We start from the raw sequence: 26757 nt of genomic DNA on the forward strand, positions 1-26757 counted from the left end.
ACCCTTTTCCCTATCCATCCTGGAAGTGGCTTTGACAAATAAACAAATAAAGAGCCACATGAGGGCGGACTGTTCAGTGTGCTAGGCACGATAGCACACCGGTGATTGCACTGGAGACGAGGAACATGTTGCACCCAACTCGTGACATTGATCGCCTCATAATGGGCAGGTTTCAGCGCGAGATTATCCTAGCAGAAGGAGCAAAGGGAAAGGATTGTCAGGGGCCATGGTTGGTATGCACCCGCTTAGAATGGTCCAACCTGAGGATAGTTCTAAGAGGAATAGCTGTCCCGTAATAACTGCAGCCACCTCTGCCATCCCGTGGACAGCTGTTGCCAGTGAAGCGAAAGCTTACCTAGATGATTTATGTGTGAAGAGAATATTATGTAACATAGTTTTGGAGTTAGACACCTCTTACACTCACACCTAATGGATTTTAATGATATTCTCTCTTTTCCCATTGCTCCTTCCACTTTTGCAATTCGCTGCAGTGCACAGGTGTTATACATGTAACATTGTTATATATGATGCTATTGTTATTCAAAGTATTTCTTAAACATAACTATGAATTGTTACCTCTTAACGTCTAAGAGAGAAAGAGGGAAGCAATCTGTGCTCATTATTGTTCTTTGTTTATCTCTATTTTATTGAAACACAAAATGCAAAGGACCTAATCGCTAAACCGTCTAATTTGCAACGCTTGCATTATTCTAGTCCCATCTCCCTATCCCTTGCTCTTTGCATACACAAATGACAGGGTTACCTGGACATACTGGGCTTCAGTCATAATGTGTTCCACATCATAGAGGTCTAGGGCACAACGTTTAGTGGCGCAAAAGAAAGGAATGCCATCCTTCACTGCATGGGTCAAGAAAGGGGACCACTTCAAAGTGGCTTAAGCAGACAAGTCAGGCAAAAGAAAAATCAGTCTTTCCATAGCAACAGTGCCCAATGTTCTGGTTAAAGCAGAAGACCTTTTCCAGGCCTATTTCCAGCTCCAGAGTCCAGGTACACAGCATTTTGTGGTGAGAGGGCTGCTCAGAGCCAGATGCATTCACACACTGGATTCCATGTCATATGTTGCTCGTGACGCCCCCCCCCCTGGAATGTGAACCCTGTTCCGGGAGAATTGTGTACCACACTAAATCCTTAGTAGTGCATCTAATGTCCATCCAAAAGCCTCTAAGCGCTCAGTACCCCAAGAGAGCCTGAATAAAGGATCCCTCCACACCATATCTCCAGCAGGGAAGAATTTATGCAAGTGATTGAATGCTTGTCTAGAGTTTGGCACCCTTCCTCACATTCTGTGCCGTGAATGGTCATCTGCTGCCACACTCACGCACCCCACCTCCCGCAGGAAGAAATGTATGTATCCGTTTGTTCAGGTTTCGGGGCAAGCAGTTACTTCTACGGCGTGGTGATCATGCTCTTTGCAGACCTTGCTGCCTGCAGGATGTTGATCAAGCCTGATGGAATGATTTTGCCTCCCTGGGGGAAGTGACATTGTCACTCGCTCACACACCCTTTTCTGTCTGCTGATGGAATTCGACATCCCTTGGAGGTGGCTCCCTAGGCTATCACCTAGCCTTCCTTTACTCTTTGACCAGCCTGCAGTTCGTCTTTATTAATCATGCTTAATACAAATCAAAGATGTGGTGACCTCACTCAAGCATGCGTCTCCTTCTCTTTTGGCATTGTCGACTTCCCTCATTTTCCCAAAGAAACATTCAGCAGTGGATTTTAAGCTTAAGCTCTTGAAAATGTATCACCGCCCTTAAGGGCGCTGTATTTCATGGAGCTGCAATTACCTATTATATTTATTTGTCCATGGTGCATTTGTGAGGCATTTACACATCAAGTAAATTGTGTTTCAAAGCGCCCAGAGGGCAACAGGGAGGGAACATGGGAATGAAAGTCAAACATAACAATGAAAGATAGAGGCGGTCCTACTAGGTCTTGTGAGCATAAAAGCTAGAATGTCTACTATCGAAACAAGTTTGTGCCAACAATATTTACTTGTACTCTGCCTTTTTTCCACGAGGATAATTTGCCTGGGCCACACACTGCATATATTTTGACTCGCCTTTTGTGACGTGTGTTGGTCAGAAAGCAACAGAGATAGATTGCTCTGTTGCAAAAGTAGATTAAGATAAGGCAGGGAATCCACAAGCATTTAGGAAGGAAGTTGCTGTAACAGAATGTGATTGTAAGCAGCCCTTTCTATGCAACTCATGGACTATGTTGTTTCTTGTAGGTTGAGGGACTGATTGTTATAAGCAGTATCACTTCTCCATTATTGTTCACAGCCTCTGGATACTTATCCTTCAGCATCCTGCGAATGGTTGACATTTTTGAAAGTTTTGCACCCGACGTCAAAGTAAGTACTTCGTAATATGGTGCGAATGTGTTATATTAGCATGTATGGGATTCTGAAGGCAATGGCAAATATTTTTCCATGCAATTGTAATTGGTTACTTACAACGCGCACACAGAGGTTTCTAAGTGCGGACCCGGGAATCGAACCTGTGTTACTCTGCGTCGTCTTGCTTCCAGACAAGAGTCTAAAGCAGTGGTGTGTGGAGAGTGAAAACGAGTCTCTTCCATTGCAGCAGCTTCAGTTTCCGTAACGTGAAAGATGCTCTCCCTTCCGTCAATAAGTCTTTACATTGTGGTTTACTCACCTGAAGCATTGAATTGGTTTTCTATTGTGTTTATTGGATAAAATAGTACTTAGCTTATCTACAGATTTATCTGTGCTTGGGGCCTCATTACGAGTCCGGCGGTAACCCTGCCGGTGCTTTCGGCAGGTTGCCGCCATACTCGCAACACTTTACTGGCGCCTGACTTCCCGGTGCCACCGGGACAATACAAGTCCCGGCGGATCAGGAGGTCAGGCGCCGGCAAATGTTAATGCCCATTCCCATTGAGCCCCATAGGACTCCATGGGAGTGGGGAGATGGAAGCACTGGCACCGTTGCTAACGGTGCCGGTGCTTTTGTGAAAACCCTGTGTGCGGCTGACATTGCACCCTGCATGTCTGACCTGCCGGGCGCGACGGCCCCCACCTGCTTGGTTGTAGTGCTGTGGTCCGGAAATGTGTGCCGGTACAGTGCGACTGGCACCCATATTCCGGACCCCCACACTCGTAATGACCCCCATTGTGTATATATAAAAGAAATGCCTATTATGACATTACTACAAGTGTATAAATGTGTCTTGTATGTACTTAGCTACAACTCACATCTCCCTCCTAAAATAAGCCTGGCTGCTCTGCCACACTAGCAAAACCTTGAGTAGTCCAGACTTATACTAGAAGTTGGGGCTCTGTATACCTAATAAAGTCCTACCATAAGTGGACTACACCATGTACAAGTACTACTGCAAGATGCCGGCAATTGCTCGACTACGAAAATGTAGTGATAAATAAAAGGTGAGCAACAGCATTTGTTGGTTTGGCAATGATGAAGTTGGACTTTTACTATCACTGGGCCTCAGTACAAGTTTGACTGTCCAGGAACTACGGTACCAGTAAGCTTGCCGGTACCGTAGTTCCCGGACCGGTAAACTACAAGTTCTGCTTACGGGCGCCATTACGGCCGCCAGGTCTGACTTGGCGGCCGTACCGGCACCCGCAAGCAGAGCATGTCGGATGCGCTGGCACCATTCTCGGTGCATCTGATGTCCCCATTCCCATTGAGCCTTATTGGGCTCAAATGGGAATGGTGCGCATTCCATTCCGGAGCCTGCGAATGGGCAATTACCGGCTCCGGCAGGGCCGTAATGACCCGGTAATTGCCCATTTGCGGGCGCCACAAAAAATTGCAAGTTTGGCGGCTGCCTGCCGGTTTTACCGGCAAGGCTACCGCCAAACTTGTAATGAGGCCTACTGTTTCCCTCTTCCTTTACCCATATTCAGCAGAGCCAATAATGACCTCTTTGCTAGGGCTGCCAGTGTGTTTTTAGTTGGTGAGATCGCATATCAAAAGACGTTAAGAAGTCACTATTACTTCCTACATGCCAGGCAATCCCTTGCAAAGGTCCTGAACACGTTTAAGCTACGTTCTGCAAGTAGGAGGATACAATTAGGCATAGTAAAAAAAAATGTTGTGTGCAATGGAACAGTGGGCCTCATTATGAGTCTGGAGGTAGCCGTGCCAGTAAAAACAGCACTGCTGCCGCCGTATGTCATTTTTTTTCCGGTGCCCGGTAATGGGGACTTACTGGGGCATTACGGCCCCGGCGGTCCCTACGGTCAGGCGCCAGGAAAGAGAAAATCCCCATTCCCATTCGAGTCACATTGGACCCAATGGGAATGGGGCGGACGGATGCACTGGTACTGTTGCAACAGTGCCGGTGCATCCGTCAAGGTCTGCGAGCGGGAGCCTTTCCGCCCGCCAGGTCAGACCTGGCGGGCGGAAAGGCACCGCACCGCTTGCAGAACTCGTAGTTTGTGGGTCTGGAAACAACGGTACCGACAACCTTGTAATAAGGCACAGTGGCCCTCATTACGACCCTTGCGGAAAGGGGAAAACGATGGCGGAAATGCAATACCGCCATCGAATAGCGCTCGGTGCGACTATGACCCGTCACCGCAAAGTACGAAGCCATTAGCGACACCGTAGTGAACGCCAACGCTAACTGCACTAAGCACGCGCGCGCGCGCCATGCCAAACCGCAAACACCACCATGGTGCAACGGTACGCCAATTCCGACCCTAGCGGACATGTACCTAACGCCATCAGGCATGGCGGAATGGACCATTCCGCCATGGCGAGAAGTACGGCATCCCGAATCAACCGTAAACGGCCCCACTGAGTGCCTGTACACCGCTCCCTGCCCACAAAGTACAACTCCCTGTAGGTGCAAAGAAGTCACAATGCAACCATTGAAATGCACAAAGCACCCATGCATGCCAACGAACAAAAGCAACACAAGAGGTGCCAATGGGAGCTGCAGGGCACAGATGGCACGAATACAGAAGCCATCCCAATGGACATGACCACAGTCCCCCACCAAGAAACGCACGCAAACACAGGCACCTGTGCCCAGCAACATTCCGAAAATCACATCATTCCACCAGTCCACCTGGCTGACCGCCATCTGTTACACAAAACCCAATCCCCCGCCCCTGAGCATGACAACATTCAAACTGTCATATTGGCAGCCCCCATCCCTGACCTCACGGGCTCAGTAGGCAAACGCGCCCAGTACAGTACCACGCAACTAAACCCCGAAGCAGGAACCCAATGCAGATCTCCTCACAATACATCGCCCCACAAATAGGCACATGCCACATCACTTGCAACGAAAAACGCTACACGGGCCAAATCAGATTAGAAATTTAATGCACAACAAAATCACCAAGCCCATACAGCCATCAGGCCACGAACTCCAAAACACATTTCACCATTGTGGGCTGCATCCGCAAGAAATGACCAGCCACTACTTGTGTGACGCCCTGTTCCATCATGGTACACAGAGCCACATTCACGTACGAAAAGGCAACATGGAAGCGCACACAACCGCAGGGCCGTCCCAATGTGGAGGCACTAGTCCAGCTGAAAGGCCGAAATGTTGCTCCGAGCCACCAGTACTGCGTAAGGGCATGTGGGCCACTGGCGATCGTCCCATAAGATCGTAATGCTGCTCCACCGATTAACACGAAGCAGCAGGTGTCGGGAGTAAAATCCATCTGCAGGAGTGGCATACAGATGGCAGTGGCAAAAGGGGAGGAGATACCTGTCAACCAAAAGAAAAGAACAAGAACAGAATGGCCATCAGAACTACATTCGAACAACTCACTTCAATGAGCACACGAAATCCACAGCCATATGCATGCTAGCCCACTCCAAAGGATCATCACCCCCCCAAAGCCACTTGCGACTCATAACCATCTATACCTAGGTGTAAACACCATCACGAACGAGTGTACCTGTGCATGCGTCTGCCATAACAGAATCCATCAGATGGGAATGTTAACGTGCATGGACACAAGTGGCTGAGTGCGCGTCGAGACAGGGAGGGCTCAACAAGGCCAGATAGACGATGGTCCCACTATGGCAGCCCTGCATCACATAGCGTAGGGGAGGCGGATAGATCCCAAGAAGCCCTGTACAAGGCAAACTCTGCATCAAATCACCTGCCCATGCATCCATTCATCATTCCCTCATCACGGGATCAAAACGCCTGAATAATTACTCACATGACATTAGAAACATCCATTGAGTCTGTGCGTTATGCAGCCTGCTAAATCCACAGTGCCCCAGCCCGTAAATCCAGTGTTGTGAAGTAACATGTATTTGGGAATGGCCGGCCTCATCGCCCACGTAGCTATTGCGCATCCCAAACTATTCATATCAATCATTGCCCCCTCGCCATGGGCCCTGTCTCAAGGACATAGAACAATAGAACGTTATATTTGCAGTCAGACCTGTGGGCATCTCCTCGCCGCTAGCTGGAAACCGAAAGCGCCGCCCTTCGAATTCCTCATTTGCAACATCACGTCGAGAAGGCATCTGTGGCCGTTTGAAATCACTAATTATTCCATCGAGTGCGGCTGTGTGTGAAAATGGCAACTGCCTTCACCCACAAATGGGAAGCCACGCCCGTCGTTGCAACTCGGTACAGTGATGCATGAGGGCCCACCGTTACTCGAGTACTACGTTCCACTGACCCTTCACAAGTCCGTTCGCGACTGCACAGACAGTATGGGAAACAATGGGACCACAGCAGAATGAACATATCAACCAATCTTACACGGCCATCGGGTACAAATACATGAATGCAATAGCAAGATACAATTACCCGATTTGCAGCGTTGTGCGCGGGACATGCTCGGCCAAAGGGGAGAGCAGTTTGCACAGGTGGAATCAATCACCACAGGTGGAGGCCATACAGCCTGGAAACACATAAATTGCACACCCAGTCTCCTCCCACAACCACACCGAAATGCTACCGGCAGGACTCGCGATGTTGGCCCTGGGGGACCTGATAGCACTGCAAGTGCTCCGACTCCAAGAAGAAGACGAACAACAACTACAACCAGCCGCACGGAGGAGACGCAGGAGGAGGAGGAGGCCAAGGCAGGGCCAGCAAGGCCCAGCAGCACAGCCACTACCACCACGCAGGCAGCCCGCAATCCCACGCCTCCGAGCACATCCGTTCAACCTCACTGATGAGCAGATCCACACCCTCTACCGTTTGGACCGGGACACCATAGCCGCCATTGTGGACATGACACAGGCTGACCTAGTCAGCATGATAGATAGCCCAACCGCCATCCCACCCCTACTGAAGGTGGTGTCTGTACTCCACTTCCTGGCCACAGGCACCTACCAGCACACAGTCGGACAGTTGCATGGCATTTCTCAGCCACTGTTCTCACGGACACTATTCCAAGTGCTCGATGCCCTCCTGCAGCACGCAGACGACTACATCTCTCTACCACGCTCGGAGCAGGAAATTACCAACACAAAAGTGGGATTCCATGCACTTGCCGGCATACCGGGTTGCATTGGTGCCATCGACTGCACCCATGTTGAATTGGTCGTCCCACATGCCATGGAGGCCCAGTACCGCAACCGAAAACAATTTCATTCCCTGAATGTACAAATGGTGTGTGACTCCAACAGGATCATTACGCATTGTTGTGCCCGATTCCCTGGATCAACCCATGATTCCATGGTCTTGAGGAACTCTACCATACCACGCTACATGGAGCGACACGCAGGGAACAGATCCTGGCTACTCGGTGAGTCTCATTGCATGCATGATGATGTGGGGTATGTGATTTGGCAATGTACTGGCAGGAAGGGGGGGGGTGTGCGTACGTATCAATGGCATTCCACATCCTACGTTTCTCGTCCACATACAGGTGATGCTGGATATCCACTGAAGAGATGGCTCCTCACACCAGTCCGGAACCCACGGGACCAGCATGAGGAGGACTACAACCATGCCCACTCACGTACCCGTGTAGTCATAGAACAGGCATTCGGCCTACTGAAGACTCGTTTCCGCTGCCTCAGCAGGTCTGGCGGGGCACTCCTGTACCGCCATGAGAAGGTTGCAAAGATGGTGATGGCATGTGTCATGCTCCACAACATGTGCGTACGTAGAAATGTGCCCATGCCCCCTGACGCAGAACTGCAAGCACCGGATGATGGTCATGATGAGGGTGGGGATGTGGCAGCACCTCAAGGAGTCTGCGAGGCACCGGAGGGCCGTGACATTCGTCAGCATCTCATTGATGTATGCTTCTAGCACTCATGCCTGGTGGCTGATACATGGACACGGGACACGTGGCACTGTGTGTGTCTGGGACATGCACAATATGGACTGTACGCCTATGATGGCCTAGTACACAAAGATCAATGTCCACACATCTCATTGGTTGATCGTGCAATGTTTATGGCATATGTGATATCATGTTGAACACCCTATCGACCCGCCACCCAAGTGAGCCCAACACACCCCCTCCACCCTCCTACCTCCCCCCCGAACACCAGTGTCCAAAGATGCTCATTGTCAGTGGGCTGTCGCTATTGCATGCCCCCTCTGCGGGTATCAGGGGCACCCCTGCCTGTGGAGCGCCGGGTCCTCCCAGATCTACGTTGGGGGCTGCCCTGGACGGAACTTGCAACGGATGATGTGTCTGCCTGCTCACGTCCATGCATGTCCCTAAGGGTTTGCGAGAGCTCAGTGAGCACACGGCGCACTGCGGCAAGTTCGGCACATACGTCTTTGGACGTCGCATGCAGTTCCCCCCTCAGGCTCTCGGTGCTTCTCTCAATTTGTGACCTTAGCGTCTCTGTGCCTCTCTCCATTTCTGCCCTAAGTGTCTCAGTTGATGTTTCTATGTCTGCCTTGGTGCCCCCACATTCATCGGCATGGTCCTTGAGGAGTGTGGCCAGTTGCTGCTGTTGTTCGATCAACTGGTCGAGGGACTGTTGCCTCTGCTGGGCCATGGCCATTTGCGGGGGTGTCGCAGAGGGGCTGTTGTCCTCATGTTGCCTTGCCACAGGGCTTGGGGGGGATGGCCAGTCGTCGCCTTGTGGGTGCCCCTGCGTGGTATCCTCATGTTGTACGGGATGGGACAGACAGGGGGATTGGGACAGGTCATGGATGGATCTGACTTCGGCATCCCCGTTTTCTGTGTCCGAGCATGCTGCCATCAATGGGGTGTCACCTATGGTGCTGCTGCCACCAGAGGCAGTGCCTTCTGTGGCATCCATTGGGGGGACCTGTGGTGGTGGTGTTGTGGGCATGCTGGCTGCTGGGGTGCCTGTTGATGTTCCCTCCTCTGTGCTGCCACCTGATTTGTGCTGCTGCCGTGTCTTGATGCGTGCAGCTGAGGTGGAGGGTCTCTGGCCGTTGGTCTTGGCCCTCTTTGCAGGTGTGCTGGTAGGGGTGTCCTGTAGCTCGTCGTTTGGATCGGACCCTGTGGTGGAGTAAAGGAGGGCGAGTGTTATTGATGGATCTGTGGGAATTGGAATGGCATTGTATCACATGCATTGGGGTGGTACCTGAGGGTGATTTGGGTCGGGGCCTTGGAGGTGCTTTGATTTGTGTGTGGAGTGAGGGTGCAGTTGTTTGGCAGCCTGCAGTTAGGGGGTGCCTGCTGCACGTGTAGTGCGTGTTTTAGGGGTTTTTAATTATTTATTTATTTATTGTGGTTTTTAACGTGCGCTATCAGGCCGATGTGTGTGGACGTTCTCCTGGACATGTGTTTCTGTTGCACTATGTGGACGCATGGTACTTCACATGGATGGACTGTGTGGATTGTTATATCTGGCCCACCTACCTGAATCTTCGGATGTCTGCACTCCTTTCTCCATCCCTCCGACTCCCTCTATGCTCTCCATTCCGATGGTGGAGGCACAGATTTCTTCCCAGGGGGTCAACTTGATGGGTGATTCAGGACCTCCCCCGGTGGCTGTGGCAATGTTGCGGTTGGCAGAGAGTATGCTGCGGACGCGTATCCGCAGGTCGTCCCATCGTTTGCGGCATTGCTGTGGGGTGCGGGGTGCGGTCCCCACCGCACTTACCCGCTGTGCCACCAGAGCCCATATGGCCTTCTTGTTTGCAAGTGCCGTCCTGGTCATTTGCGTGGAGAAGACGACGGCAGCATTCTCCTGGAGGGTCTCTGTTAGCACGGTGAGTTCCTCACGGGAGAAGTGGACCTGCCGCTTGCGGTCGCACGCTTTCTTCGCTACTTTTCCCATTTTTCTTGGTTTCGCTAGGGTGGTTGACGGGGTGGGGTGTGTCTCAGGGTAGTGTTTTTAGTGGTTGTGTGGTTTTAGTGTATTTATAGGTGTACGCCGGGATGTTTCCCGTTCCGGCCCCGTGTTTTAACTTCCGTTTCCGTATATTTCCGGCCACCGTACTTTCCGGTAGGCGCACACTGCGGTGACCGCTAAGAGGGGTGGCGGTATTGCACCTGGGGCGCCGTACGGCGGCGGTGTGGGCCGTTTTGGGGTCATTTCCGCCATCGCGGACTTTGCACTTCCGCCATGCCGTGGTGCTCGTGCTCGATGGGTCGGAATGGGCCGCACTTTGCTCCTTCGTGCAATGGCGGAAACGCTATTTACGCTGTGGCGGTCCGGTCAGTCGCTTTCCGCAAGGGTCGTAATAAGGGCCAGTGTCTTTTTCCGATGTCTATCAGTAATACTATGTTTGTAAACAAATTGCAACATAACGAGAAGCAAAGACAAACACAGTGTAATGCAGTTTAAAAGTGCAATTCACATTAATTCTTGAACTCTAAGCTCACCCCAAGAAAAAAGCCACTGCTATAACAGAGCTTTCACCAGAATACAGTTATTTTCTTTTACAGGGCAGCGGAGTAGCACCAGAGACCTTCTATAATATGCATTTTTGTGAGCTCTGGATATGAGCTAAAGCTCTCCCTAGGGCCTAGGCATGCTTAAAAAGGGATGACTATACATCAAGTAGAGTCTGGCGATATTGGCTTTCAATTTTATTGAGCAAATAACCCCTAATATTTGAAAAGCCTACGCCAGTCCATAATGCCATTATTTGTACATACTCTGTATAAGGCAGCTGAACTATTGGCTTTCAATTATTTTAGCAAATAACCACTAATATTTGAAAAGGCTATGCCAGTCCATAATGCCATTATTTGAACATACTCAGGTTTTCAGGTATTCAACATTCAGGTAAATATCGATGCATAAGCTAAATCATAGCCCTGTACCCACTATAACTAATCTCAAACCTGTCCACTATGTGTATCCCAGCTAATTCTGACTACGGTGTGCATCCTAACTGTGTGCACCCTAGCTAATGTTGAATCTGCCCACTGTGTGCATTTTAGCCACTGGGCTATTTTTGAATCTGCCTATTGTGTGCACCCTAGTTAATGTTGAATCTGCCTACTGTGTGCATTTTAGCTACTGTGTACACCCAGCTATTGTTGAATCTGCACCCTAGCTAATGTTGGATCTGCCTACTTTGTTCATTGTAGCTATTGTGCTAATGCTGAATCTGCCTACTGTGTGCATTTTAGCCTCTGGGCTATTTTGAACCTGCCTATTGTGTGCACCCTAGTTAATGTTGAATCTGCCTACTGTGTGCATTTTAGCCTCTGGGCTATTTTGAACCTGCCTATTGTGTGCACCCTAGTTAATGTTGAATCTGCCTACTGTGCGCATTTTAGCCTCTGGGCTATTTTGAACCTGCCTATTGTGTGCACCCTAGTTAATGTTGAATCTGCCCACCGTTTGCTTCTTAGCCTCTGGACTATTTTAAACCTGCCTATTGTGTGTACCTAGCTAATGTTGAACCTGCCTACTGTGTGCATTTTAGCCTCTGGGCTATTTTTGAATCTGCCCATTGTATGTATCCTAGCTAATGCTGAACCTGCCTACTGTGTGCATCTTAGCTAATGATGAATCTGTGCATCTTAGCTAAATTGTGAATCTGACTATTGTATGTATCCTAGCTAATGCTGAACCTGCCTACTGTGTGCATCTTAGCTAATGATGAATCTGTGCATCTTAGCTAAATTGTGAATCTGACTATTGTATGTATCCTAGCTAATGCTGAACCTGCCTACTGTGTGCATCTTAGCTAATGATGAATCTGTGCAACTTAGCTAAATTGTGAATCTGCCCATTGTATGTATCCTAGCTAATGCTGAACCTGCCTACTGTGTGCATCTTAGCTAATGATGAATCTGTGCACCTTAGCTAAATTGTGAATCTGACTATTGTATGTATCTTAGCTAATGCTGAACCTGCCTACTGGGTGCATCTTAGCTAATGATGAATCTGTGCATCTTAGCTAAATTGTGAATCTGACTATTGTATGTATCCTAGCTAATGCTGAACCTGCCTACTGTGTGCATCTTAGCTAATGTTGAATCTGTGCACCTTAGCTAAATTTTGATTCTGCCTAGTGTGTGCATCCTAGCTAATGTTGAACCTGCCCACTGTGTGCACCCTAGCTAATCTCGAACCCACCTACTGTGTGCCTTTTGTTAGCCTCTGGGTAAATTCTGAACCTGCCCTCTGTGTACACTCTAGCTCACGTCGAACCAGTACATGTCTGCCTGGATCATCTCCCTAACGCACTCTATCCTCTCTACAGACAACTCACCATGTCCTCATTCCACAGAGCCACCCTGGCCCTAGCCTCACTACTTCCCTTAATACACCCAGCCACCCCATACCGCCCCCCATCACCTCTGCTTCCTACTTCTCTTCTTATACCAACCAGCATGTCTGCAAACACTGCCTCGAGTGAATCACTGAGCCCACTCAAATGGCTACACCGCTTTGCCACACCCCATACACCACTCATCCCTCTCTCAGTCCACGTCAGGAACCAAAGACAAGATCCCGATGCCTCAAACACAATGACAATGTACTGCTCAAAAAATCGCATTACAAATCCCAACACTGCAACCCCACACTGCACAATATAACCCCCACCCCCTCTACCTTGACGTCGATATCCCCCAGCACTGCGCCACAACCACCCATTATTAAAACAGCCCTTATCAACGCTCGATCCCTGGTAACCCATGCCGCAGAGATCGCCGACCTAATCGTTGCAAATAGCCTAGACTTCTTGGCAGTCACAGAAACCTGGCTACGCCAGGCAGCCGGACCCGCACTCTCCCTTGCCCTACCTGAAGACTATACTATCATCAAGGCAGATATAACTGTCGGCAGAGGTGGAGGATTAGCCTTCATTGCCAAAACCCAGCTAGGCCTCAGAGCCACCCCATCTGCTAGCTTCCCATCTGCAGAACTTCTTTCGGTGAAACTAACCCTCTCACCCACCCAAACCATAATCTTACACCTTATCTACCGGCCTCCCGGCCCACCTCTCTCCTTTGAGGAGGATATCCTGAACCTCCTCTCCACGCATACTAAATTAAGATCTCAAACTATCCTCCTAGGAGACATGAACCTTGGCCTCCTAGTCTCCAATGATCCGCACACCCTAGCAGTGGACAATACCATCTCCAACTTGGGTTTCTTACATAGAATCTCCGCACCCACCCATTCCAAAGGTAAAACGCTAGACTAGATCGCAGATCTAAATTGTTCCATATCCATTACCCAAAATGAACCTGTACCCTGGTCAGATCACCATCTCATCTTATTCTCCATCCCAGGCCCTTCCCCCACCAAAACCTCTTTAGCACCTCCTTCGCTTTCCAGGAACTGTCGCAACATAACCATAGACAGGATCCAGCCTCTCATTAGCGACATCCTCAACAAGAACAATTTCAGCACCCGTGACCCATCTAATTTGGTCGACTTATACAACAATACTCTCAAATCTGCTCTGGATATTGTAGCCCCTCTCAAACTCAGAAAAGCCAAACCCCAGGCTCACCTTAACAAATGGTTCACCCCAGAACTAAAAAGTCTCAGAAACATAAGAAAAGTAGCCGAATCCACCTGCCGCAAATCCCTGTCCCCCAATAATAAAACAGCATTCTCGTCAGCTTCTGCTATCTACAAAGAGACTATCCTCTCAGCGAAAAAAAGATAACTACAACTCCAGAATCCAGTATGCAAACTCCAGTACAAAGGAACTCTTCAGTATCCTAAAAGAGCTTGAATCCCCTGCACCACCTTCACAAGACTGCATCAAAGATGCAGAGTGGTGCAGCAAAATTCAGCAAGCACTTGCTGATAAAATCACTCTGCTCCAAAATAAGATCAAGGCCAAGAAGGCAAGCCTCACTTGTAATGCCCAGCATCCCATGGACCCTAAGAAATCCTCACTCACATGCATCCCCTTCAGCTTCTCTCAAGTCACCCCGAAGGAAGTAGAGGACATTATTAAAAGCCTGAAACCCTCTCACTGCCAAGGTGACATTTGTCCAGCTACACTAATCAAAGAAGGTGCCAAAAACCTTGCCCCCTTCATCGCTGCACTAATAAACTCCTCCTTCGCCACCAATCAAGTTCCCAACAACCTCAAAGAAGCATGGGTTATGCCCCTTCTAAAAAAACAATCTCGACCCAAATGTTCCCATGAACTACAGACCAATCACCACTGTCCCTTTCCTTCTAAAAAATCTGGATCGGGTGGCTTATCTGCAAATACAGAAACACCTCGAGGATAACAAACTCCTTGGTCTCAGACAATCAGGTTTCAGACCCAGACATGGAACTGAGACTGCCCTTCTAGACCTAAAGATCCAAATGGACGAGGCAAAGGACAAGGGTAAGCTCTCTATCCTCCTACTCCTAGACCTTTCCACAGCCTTCGACCTCGTCGACCATCAGATCCTGACCAAACATCTGATCACAGCAGCAGCTTTCTCCACTAATGCTTCTGACTGGATAAAATATTTCTTATCTAACATGACTACCAGAGTCTCCTCCTCATCAGCTTCAGCTGACCCTACACCAATCCTATGTGGCGTCCCTCAGGGCTCTTGTGTGTCGCCCACACTGTATAATATATTTACAAAGCTACTCTTTGACCGTCTGGATAACTTGGGTGTCATCTACACCAACTATGCAGATGACACCCAAGTCCTCATCCCCCTCACTGGCTGCGATGACCATGATTCCACACTTTTAAACACTATCTACCACGAAATTCAGGCCTGGATGGCAACCAATGGTCTGGTGTCTCAATGACGATAAGACAGAGCTGATGATCGTGGGAACTCAGGCACGCCTGAACAAACTCGACTCCAACTACTCCTCCTTCGCCATTGATGGCAACACTATTAGGGTTTCCAGAGAAATAAAAACATTGGGGGTCTACCTTCATTCAACTCTCTCCCTCAAAAAACAGGTAAACTGCCTAGTATCCTCCACTGCCTACACCAACAAACTGATCTACAGTTGTAAAGCCTACCTGTCAACAAGTAGCTGCCTAACACTGGCTCTCTCCAAACTCGATTACTGTAACACCCTTTTCCTGGGCTCTTCTGAACAAAACCTAAGCAAACTCCAGGTACTTCAGAATAACTCTTTGAGAGCAGCACTCAGCCTCCCTAGAGCCTGCCACATCTCCCATCACAGACAGAATGTCAACTGGCTACCCATCCGGGATAGAATCACGTTACGCACCCTAGCCATCACGCACAAATGCCTAACCAATTCTGCCCCAAAATATCTGGCTGATAAGTTTTGCAAACACCTTCCCACTCGTACTACCAGATCAGCCCACTCACATAATCCGATAGTACTTAGATACAAGCTAAAAACAGCTGGAGGAGCCAGCTTTCCAGTACAGGCTGCCAAATGTTGGAATTCCATTCCCATCCTTTTCAGACAGGAACCCTAATTCCTCACCTTCAAAGCCAATATAAAGAATTGGCTGAGCAGCAAGTCTCTTCTTCAGTAGAACGCTACCCTGCATACGTGCCATTGTGTATTTAAGAACTGTATTTAAGAATTTACTCATCTTGTGTTCCTCATATTCGTATTTGACTCTATGCCTCCTTTCTCAAGCACCGACCCACCTGTAACCAGGGTCCTTCATCGTTATCTTTAATGTTTGAATTATGCCTACACCTTTGTACATTGCCCATAAGTTTCTCAAGCGCCCAGTTACCTCAAGGTTTGGTGCGCGATACAAATAATAAACAAATACAAAATATAAAAAAATAAGGCAGCTGAACTTTTGTCTGTGGGCGGTTTCTGTAAGGCTAGCGTGGGGGACACTTGAGGGGGCAGAGGAGGGCACAGTGGAGAAGAGGAGGGAAGGTGAAGATGGAGGGCCAGGAAAGGCCTCATATGTCCATACATTGACACATCACATACCTAGGTAAAGCCTCATGCTGAACTACAGGTATCACAGTCCTCTGTGGTGTCCTCATGCTGTTATGCAACACATGCCCTCACGCAGGCAATACACACATGCACAGGCACACATGCGCTCCTGCAAAACAGCAACACACTCGCTTCCACTCTTCTGTTCATGCATACATACACCTGCCATTTACAATCACACACACCCACCCATGCTAGCAGAAACACACCCATTAGCTAAAACTAAAAAATGGCATTTACCCCATACAGTGTGTAGCAAAGAAGCAAACGTCTGGTTACGTAACATTATTTCTCTTCTTTCTTTTTAGCAGTCCTATGACATTCTTCTTTTACTGCTTATGCTGATGCTGCTGACGCAGGCCTCCCTTACCCTGGCAACAGTCATCCACTGTGTAAGCTACAAATCACACATGAAAGCACACAGCGCATCGTGGGACATGTCACACATCAGCCAACTGGATTATAGAACCATGGAGGTTAGTGTTTAACAGAACAGTAATTGTTGCCTTTAAATCAATTTGCATAAGTAGCTGTTTCATGTATTTTTGTTCTCAATCATGTTTTTGTCAATTTCACATACCTGTGCCACACAGAACCGCAAGACATCTAAGACATTGCTTGCACCCTCTCAAGGTTCCGGAGACCAATGTCAGTGAAAGACCAGGTAGCTCTGTGAGTTAAGCGCAAGCGGCTGTGACATCTGGTCGAGCAGCAGGCTAAGGCCTTGAGTCTTGGCAGGGACTAGTGAACCATTCATCTTCAGAGACTGAGAAACTGAGTACCAGTACACTGGGCACTACCAAATGGCACATATTGTATTAGCAACTGTTTACAAACAAACATTGGCCACAACAATATTGTCTTGCTTTTGCATAGGCATTATATGGGCAGTGGGTTTTTCCTGGAACCTGTCCATTACCAGAGCTGCCCCACCATTGAACCTCTAATAGATGCACATGCTTTGAAGACCCCCCTCTCGCTAGATGGGGACTCCGTGGCATCATTGAATGCCTTTGCCCTGTCCAGTTGGGGAGAGAGGCTTTGGCTCTGCTCCTGGAAGCCATCTGCAGATGCTTTACCACAGATCATGTGCATGGTAGGTTCTCTCTCAAGAAGCTACTTTTTCTCTCCGCTAATTTGATATCTTTATTGTATAATTTAGTTGTTGTGCAAACAAAGCTGAGGTCTGCCTTCACACCTCTCCACTCCATCTGGATCTCAAGGTAGGACAGGGCGACCTTTCAACGTGAAGATGTCTCTTTATAAAAAACAGTAAGCGGGGAAGAAGAACGTTTTTCTCAAGAATCTTTATAAAGATTGCATTTGCTACCTTCATCTTTCTGACACTTAAGAGTGTGAGAGTTGTAACTTCTTCTCCTCTGAGACACCTGCTGACACATGCAGGTACCCCCTGCTATATCTCAATGAAGTTAAGATTCCCTCTTCTGTGGATGAATCTACAAGAACAGCCCCTCGATCCAGGACAAGGACGGGATCCAAAAAAAAGCAAACTCATCAGAAGAGAAGAGTCACTCAGGGCAAACATCTCCAGAGGAGAAATGGGGGGAAGGCTTGGATCTGACCCAAGCACATACCACTATCAAGCTCTCCCTGACCCGCTAGCTCTGCCCTCAATCTCAGACATCTTCTGCACATACATGTTCAAAATCCAAGAGTCATAAAAAGACTGTTAAAATTGGGCCTGACCTCTCATCAGTCTTCTGAACAAGACTGTACCATCGACTAGCAAGCCCTTTTCTATGGATAAGGATTATTCTCTCATCATTGAGTGAGGCACCTTCTACTTAGGCATTCCAAAGCAATCAGTTGACTGTCTCCTTTCCCATCAGTGGCCCCGTCCACTACAGCTCTTTCATTGGCAGGCTTATCAACAGCAAAGATCCCATCAATGGAGTAAGACCCATCAACTACAGTCTCGTTGCCAGAGGCCTGACAACACTGATATAAGTTTTTGAGAAAGCAGTTCATGGTATAATTGTAGACAGCAATCCACAGAAGGTATCAACACAAAATGTGGTTCTGGATTAAAGGGAAGGACAGCATTAACATATCAATTCCTTATAGGATTGGACCCTTTAATTCAGCCTCCTGGTATTGGAACCGTTTTCGGATTTACTCTCCTACATCCTAGTTGCGCTCTCGTTTTGTCCTGGTACAGTGTTCGTGGTAGATGTTTTCTTCGGGTGTTTTTATGTCCTCGTTCCATTCGGAGTGGGCGTATAAAACTTCTTGAACTTGGTGGATTACTCTACATTTTACGCTCCTCGGCCCATCCTCTACATAAACGTACACACAGTAGGTAATAGTCCTACTGGGCCACTGCATTATAGATTGTGCTAGGCATTGTGAAGGCATCATGAAGAAGCACACAGACAACAGCTTCAGAATTCAAAACAAATCATTTTATTAACGTAAATGTCAGGATGGAAAAAAGCCCAACTTGTCCTATGCTAAGGTAGATTTTCCCAACCTAAATAAAACTAAGGAAAGTCTGAGTCAAAGAGTTAGAATGAAGAATCGGTCTGTGTCCAAAACCTATTCTTGCTCTCACAACTAATCTATACAATGTGTGGGGATGTCAGCAATCAAAAGACGAGCAGATGAATCAGCGGACCACAACAAAATGAATCTAAGATTCCAGCTGGCCTTATTAAAGGCTCAGGCATTGGGCCTGTGCCAGAATGTGTAAACAAAAGAAGTACTTCTGGCGAAATAGTAGTCACTTGATGAGCCAATCAGTCGTGAGGATCACTTTCATCAAACCTGCATCTGACTGAAATCATGCGATTGCCTGATCAAACGGCCCTTTATGGTGACTATAAAAGGAGGCAGGGAGTCAAGCATTGGGTGGGAGTCAGGAGTTGGAGTTTGAATGATTGGGGCAGGGTGCATCAGAGCAGTGGCGAAGGAAGAAGAAGGATGGAAAGGGGAAGAGGAAGCACTGGGAGATAATCCTAGGGTTGGAGAGAAGGAGAAGACGAGAGAGAGGAGGAAAGGAGGTGGTGACAGGGAAAGCAAGGGGAACGAAAGAGATGAGGAACGGTACGATCGAGGGGAGAGGAGCCTACAAGAAAGGGGAGGAGAGCAGGTGAAAAGCAGAACCATGGAGAAAGAAGGAGACAAAATGATAGTGAAATAAAGTGGAGGAAGTGAGAGGTGGTAAAAGTTGCATTGAAAATAGATGAGCAGAGAAGCATTATGGAGGAGAAGAAAGAAGAAGAGAGGAGGAGACGAAAGGGCAAGTGGTGGAGTCACAAGACAGGTAGTGTGCGGAGGAGAAAAACAGTCGGGCCAGAGAAAAGGGGAGGTAACCAGGACAAAGGTTGAGAGGATGAGTGCAGTGAGGGAAAGAGAGAGGGCGGAGACAGGACCGGAGTTGTAGAGAAACTGGTTAATGGTGGAGGAGGATGAGTCGAGGAGACTTCTAGCTGCCCGAGAAGTTTTAATGCCCCAATCCCTGCTAGCAGGCTTTATGCGCGTGGCATTTGGCCTTGCACCACAGTAATGAGGATGAGAAGCAGACAAACAAAATCCTGACCAGAAAAGAGTGAGTGTACAAGAAAGAAGTACATGGGTACTTAGAATTCCAAAACGCGTGACTGAATCTTGCAGGCCACCAGGAAGGCGGACACTAAGGGAGAAAGGGAAGGACTGATGGACGACAGGCCAATAGAGAATTTGATTTTCGTGTTTCTGTTGAACAATCGCCCAGTCACCCCAGTCCACTCTACCGTTTAGCCTTAGGTTGTCCTAAATAAGACCCTTGGAACGCATTGATCTCTCTCTCTGTGAAAACGCGTCAGCAAGTAAAGCTTCAAGTATAGCACTCAGTCCAGTCTATCTGCAAGCCCTCTAGACATGCATTAACACATATTGGCCATACTCTCTTGTTTCAAATGTTTTCTAAGACATATGGTTAGGATGTTATCACTGGCTTGTATTTTTTTATATGTTTGTATGATGGTACATTGAATAAAGTAGTTGTGAATCAAGCAAAAAGAAAACAACAAAAAACAGTATTGGCCATAAACGTTTGCCATTGGTGGCTGTCCCACAAATCAGCCAAAATTTAGAAATCTGATCAATATTTTGCAATGTTGCACTGCACTGACTTTCCACTAGCACACACACTCAAAGAAAACACTGCATTGTAAACGTTTAAATGACATCTAATAATAATTGTAACAAGTATGACCTTGTTGGGTATAACTGATAGACACATCTCTTCAGAATTCCTATGGATTGTTGCAATGTTTAGTGTGTATAAGTATAATTTTAAAATGTAATAATTACATTAAGTCCAAAACAATGCAAACTAACATTCTCAAAACTATTTGTCTACAGGCATCCAACGGCACTATGAGGGATTTTGACAAAGAAAAAGCGTGGAAAGCTGTTGTGGTGCAGATGGCACAATAACACAGACTGTTCCTATACAATCAAAGGCTGTAGTTTGCTAGCCAAATCTTAATGATGTTTGCCACTGCTTTCATTATCGCTGTTCTCTATGCGGGCAGGGTGTACTACAAGCTAACCGACATTTCTAAATGTTGGAGTGAAATGTGCTATGTGTACTTTTTTTTTGTGTGCAAGCTTGTAGTAACGAAAACAAGCGAAACATTTTCGATATAATGTTATAAAATGTTGAGTTTGATTTGTTGATGTACCTTTGAGGGCTGTGAACATGCTGTCCTATTCTGCAGCTGTGGTTCTTGACCTGGGGTGGAACAGTGTAGTGTCCCATGGCATAGTGAATTTCATCCTGTGTTGGTGTGTTGTGCCAGAGCACTTGCCCTATTGTGTAACCTGGGTCATGTCAGTGCAAAGTAGTTTCCCCTAAGCCAGATCCGTGTAGAAATGTCACAGCCTGGGCAGTGAATGTTCACTGTGAGCCAGGGCAAAGGTAGGACACTTTCCCAAAGTCTGGACTAAGTAGGAATACCAAAGATGTGGTATTGCAGTTCTGCCCAAGGGACAGGCTGGGGAAGTGCATGACATTTCAGATTAAGTATAGGAGATGTAAATTTGACCTTTGCCAGGACTGTAAACTTTCTTCAAGCTATGCAGCGTTAGTACTATACCTCCAACATATAGGCATCCCTGAATGGTGTCGTCATTGTCTTAAGAACCTATATTTACTATAATTATATGTATACATTCTAACATAATTCAATAAAGTATGTGCTGCAGAGCAAAATGTTTTTGTATTTTTGTTGTACCTTAAAGGGGGGGGAACTGTACAAGTTTGTGTACTTTATTATTTTATTCTATTTTTTCTTTATTTGAGTGCATGCAGTTGAAAAAAACTTTTTTTAATCACTTTATTTATTATTTCAGAATGAAACATACAAAGAACAGTAACATCAACATATCCATAACGTCATGGATTTGCACCCAGATTGCAAAATACGTAAATCAGCTAATTAATCAAATATTACAGTCTAGAAATTCATAAAAGTAAGACCTTAATCAAATACTACAAACCTCTATTTCACAATCAAATTTTAAACATCTAACTATAATAGACAATACAACATCAACAAAAAACAACACACAACGCGTATAACGATTACAATAATCCCCCAACTACTGTATACAGAAAACAATACATGTGGCTAATGAGCTTCAGCTGTATAATTCATTAAAAGAACCCCAAATTCGAAAAGAATGCCCCTCTCGTCCTTGTTTTGTTAACTTTACTTTCTCGTAGTTTTACATGGTGCCAAATACAAAACCAAATGTAGATGAGTGGCTGTTAGATGTCCTAACAGCCACTCATCTACATTTGGCTTTTTTCTTGATTTCCATACTTTTAGTATTTTTTCAGCCGCCATTACCAAAACCTTATTAATCCAGTCTGTTCTCACTCTGGCCTTAACCCCTCTCTCTGTGTTCGATAACAAGATCGTGGAATAGGAAGAGCGTGGGAGTGACACTCCCAGTACAATGTCTGATCTATGTAAGACTTCACTCCAAAAGCCGGATACCCTTGAGAATGTCCATAGCATATGCATTAACTTTTTACACTACCAAGGTTAAAAAGAAAACATTTACTATGCAAGTTAAAAAAGGAAGGACCCTTAAAAAGGAAGAAAAATACCAAAAAGCAACTAAAACTAATTCACAGAAGATAACACACAACATATGTAAAAAAACATTAAAATTAAGAGGCATTGAAACAAACATAATTACCTTCAAATGATTCCCTTGTTACAACTAGTTGTGTACTTTATGCCAGATTCATAGTAGCTTTGCAACAGCGCAAAGCCTGCGTCATGCAAAATAACGCACATTGCAGCGTTGCAAAGCATGTAAGGTTGTCCACCTTTGCCAATTTTTGATGGCCTGATTTTGCACTGCATAACAAGACACACACTTCCGCGTGCAAAAAGTGGTGTGTAAGTGAGCTCTGCAAGAACTATTTTTGACAGTAACCTTTTTTTTATTTATGGTTATTAGGTGGCGCTGCAGGTGCCACCTATGATCCAAAACCATTGGTAAATGAGGGAGATGGAATGAGGGGTCCGCAGCCTATGGGTGCGGTCCACCCATTGACCACTAGAACACTCTATTCCCATTTCCAACCAACTTCCTGCTCGTTACCGGCGTTAAATACTCCCTAGGATCCCTTTGAGCTTCCTCGGTCTTGCAGTAACCTCAAACCATGTGCTGTTATGGAGCTGGCGTTGTTATTTTTAAGCAATCTTCTGAAAGGTAATGGCTTAATTGCATCTGTAAACCAGCTTCTTTTGTAACAAAAACGTCTTAATCAAGTGTGCCATGAGCCAATTCATTGAAAAGCAATGCCTTCCTACAACTCGTTTCAACTTCAAAAACCTCCAATGTTCATTTGTTGGGGTAGACTGCTTGGAACTGTTTAATTATACATTGCCCATACAAGGGCAACTGTTGGAACCATGTTGATGTTATCAGCCAGAACATCATAATTGTATGCTCCTTAGGCCAGTGTCATTTGTTCATCACACCTCAATGCATGCATGACTTTGTTTCACATACCTAGCAAACGTTTAACGTGCTTACTGAATGTGTCCTTTTCTCTTTCGATTATAAAAATAATATCAGTGCTGACTGCTTGCAAAGCCTTTCTCCTGCACACATCCTTGTTGGTGCCTGTTGCTCCTGCCTACATTTCTGCATTCGCTGTATGCACATAGACATCATTTTAAAGGTTTACTCCAAAACTTATCACACTTGTGCAGAATTCTCGGTTTCTTTTTTGGGGATTTTGCAGAGTTCTAAATATATAGCGACACTTATCTTGTCACAATACCAAAACCCGTACATTTGTAGCAGAAATACGGCGAATTGCCATCAATGCTGCAAACTGGGCAACCTTGACTCACTCCTGGGATTTAAACCAACAACTGTTTGCATTCTGGGCCTTCGCCAGCAAAGTTATGGTGGGATTCAAGGGCCTGAGAAAACCTCTTCCACGTGCAATGTGAAAGCAGAATTGTCCATTTTAGCCAAGTGGCACACCACACAGCACAGTGCCACCCAGTACCCAAACCACGAAGTTCAGCTCCAGTTCAGAGCCATATATGCACTGCATTGTGGGTATGTAAATTAGCTCAAATGCAGTCGCTGGGTACTGTCCAGCCATTGATCACCCGTGGATTACATAAAGCGACCTGTTTTATTATTTTGTCCTCCTAAAAATACAGTACAATTTTTACTCTCTAAAAAATCAATGTAGGGTGTAAAATAGTCCAACTTCAAAAGATGGCATTGTATTGCTTTGTGATCTGCTGCATTCTCCCTTCTTCTAGGTTTACAGTTGTCAACTGCTTTGTTCTTTGGTATGTTGTTCTGTTTTCTGCTGTGCTCCACCCTCCTCTAGGTTTTCTTTTTGATGACTGCTCTGTTCCTGATACCCCGGTAATCTGATTTGCTTACCGGACTGCCTTGTTTTCTGCCTGCTCTTCCATCTGAGTTCTTGTCTACTTAGTCAATCGACTACTATTGTCTTGTCCCTTTCTGTCTTGTCTGATTGAACCCCTCCTTGTATCCTCCCCTAGTGTATCCCCCCCGTTTCCCGTCCACCCCTCTTCATCTCTCCTCTTCCCTGACCTACTCTATGGTGCTCTCTGTCTCTCCTATCTTTTCTAACTGCTTCTCTATCGACAATCCTGCTCTCCTCACTAAGTCTGGTAGGAAGAAGTTCAAAAAGGATATCCTGGCCTCTAACCCAGGCCTCCTTATCGCTGACACCTATACCAGTGCTTCCTCCAGACAGACGCTCACCGGCATCCTCTATGTCGTTCCCTCGCCAGACCTAGGGACTCTTCATATGGTCTCTGAGATCTCTCTCCTTTCTTTTCTTCTCACATTAATGGTGGCACCCGATGGGTGGCCCTCCGGGTCCCCTTCCACTCCTCTAAGGTCATCATTAATGTTTACCTGAATGGCACTGTCTTGGTCCAAGGCACTCAGGCTAACCGTCTCCTCTTTGATAGACGCTTCCGGCGCCTCATCAATTTCCTTTCTCCTCCTGATGTCCCTTTCTCCCTAATTCGGCTATCTGGCCTACCCCCTCTGCCTCCTCCTTGGCTACCTTGCCCTCTCCTCCTTCCTCTTCTGCCCCCTCAGCCCCCAGGCTCCTTCTACACCTCTGCAGGACATACCTCTGATTTGTACCCTTCCCCGGAAGTCTTTCAAGGTTGGCAACCTGCTCCATATCGCCACTCTCAACTCTTGCTCAGCTGTCAAACACTCCTCTGACATCTGCCGCCCCCTGAAAGTACTTGGTCTCGATGTCCTCGGTCTCACCAAGACATAGATCATGGTCAGCTCTGGCACAAGCTTTGACACTCTTCTCCCTGAATGTTTCAAGATCCTCTCTGCGCCCAGATCCAGCCGTTCTGAAAGGGGTGTAGCCTTGATCTTCTCAGAGTGCCTCTGTCATTCCTATGTAGGCCTACTCCTCTTTTGAATGTCTTGTCTGCAGGCTCTCTCTCCTGGCCACTCTCTTACCGTGGCTACTGTCTATCGGCCACCTGGTCAGATCACCTCCTTCCTTTCTGAGTGGGCGGACCTCTCCTCCTCTCTCCTGGCCTCGACCACTGAACTATTCCTCTTTTGAGACTTTAACATCCACCTGGATGCTTCCTGTCCCTCCTCTGGACTCTTTCACAACCTCTGTGACTCTCTCTCTTTCTATTCTCCCCTCTGGTCCAACTCACTCTGCAGGCACACTCTGGATGTTCTGATCTCCTCAGACCCCCCCTGTATCCCCCTCACTACTCCTCTCTCCTGGAGTGATCACTTTCTCCTTTCTTCCCATCTCTCCCTCTCAGGGCAAGCCAACTCCAGCACTGCCACCTACCTTCTAGGTCATCTGACCCATGAAGCCTGTGTCAGTTGAGGCTTTCACCACTACTTTCTCTCCCCCTCCTCCTCCTCTGGCTGACTCACATCCTGACACAGCCCTTTTCATGGTCCACTCTTCTATCTCTGATACTCTTGATGTTCGTGCTCCTGTCATGAGGATCCGCGTGAAGCCCAAAGCCAAGTGCAACTCCTGGTATGACTCTGACCTCGTCACCCTTAAACGCAAGTGCAGGGTGGCAGAGAGGAAATAGCTAGCTTCTTGCGCATCCTCTGACAAACTGGCCTGCCGCCTCCTCCAAAGGCAATACCGGCTCTCTGTCCGCACTAAGAAGAGAGCCCACATCCAAGCCTGCGTCTCTGAAGCATCTAACAACTTGTCCGAACTCTTTCACTCAGCTCGTTTTTAGGCTCCCCTCTGCCACCTCTTCTCCTCTCATCTCTGACTGTCTATCTACTATCCAGGAGTGGTGTGCCGGCAACGATCTCTGCCTTAATACCAATAAGGCAGAGATTCTCCTCATCAGCACACCTACACCCTCCTTTCCTGTCACTTTCTGGCCGGCCTCCCTTGGCCATCTTCCTGCTCCCATCTGTGAGGCTAAGAACCTTGGGTCATCTTTGACTCCACACTCTTCTTTTCTCCTCACATGTATGATGTCTCTAAGAAGTCAAACTACCAACTGCACCTCAGAGGTATTCTTCCTTTCCTCTCCTTCCCCCAGAATCTCACTGTCTCTGGAGCTCTGGTTCTCTCTAGGTGGATTACTGCAAAAGCATATTTCTAAATCTGCCTGCTTCTACTCTCCGCCCTCTGCAACTCATCCAGAACAGGACTGCGAGACTTGTCCTTGGCCTCAAGCCCAGGGATCGTATCTCTCCAGCACTGATATCTCCGCATTGGCTCCCAGTGGCTGTAAGGATTAAGTTCAAGACCCTCTGCATTGTCCACAAGGCCTTCTGGGACCTGGGTCCTCAATAACCTCCAATTCTCCCTTCGTAAATACCTTCCTACTTGAGCTCCTCTCTCCTCCACCTCCAACTCCCTCAGGGTCAGTCGCTTCTCCAAGCAATGAGTTGGTGGTAGATCTCTTTCTTCGGCTGGGGCCTCCCT

At 47.3% G+C, this 26757-nt stretch overlaps 1 protein-coding gene across 6 annotated transcripts in view; it reads left to right on the forward strand.

The window, feature by feature from the left end:
* The window catches only part of MLC1 (modulator of VRAC current 1), a 103855-nt gene extending 82370 nt beyond the window's left edge, over nucleotides 1–21485 (forward strand). For all 6 annotated transcript variants that reach the window (XM_069627864.1, XM_069627865.1, XM_069627866.1 and 3 more), the window contains 3 exons: nucleotides 2255–2377; nucleotides 16583–16750; nucleotides 20640–21485. In XM_069627864.1, the coding sequence (XP_069483965.1) occupies nucleotides 2255–2377; nucleotides 16583–16750; nucleotides 20640–20714 (366 nt within the window). In that variant the 3' untranslated portion in view covers nucleotides 20715–21485. The remainder of the gene's footprint in view (nucleotides 1–2254; nucleotides 2378–16582; nucleotides 16751–20639) is intronic.
* Nucleotides 21486–26757: the final 5272 nt, after the last annotated feature.

Source organism: Ambystoma mexicanum, chromosome 12 (genome assembly GCF_040938575.1).
Source record: "Ambystoma mexicanum isolate Mex_15411 chromosome 12, UKY_AmexF1_1, whole genome shotgun sequence".
NCBI lineage: Eukaryota > Metazoa > Chordata > Amphibia > Caudata > Ambystomatidae > Ambystoma > Ambystoma mexicanum.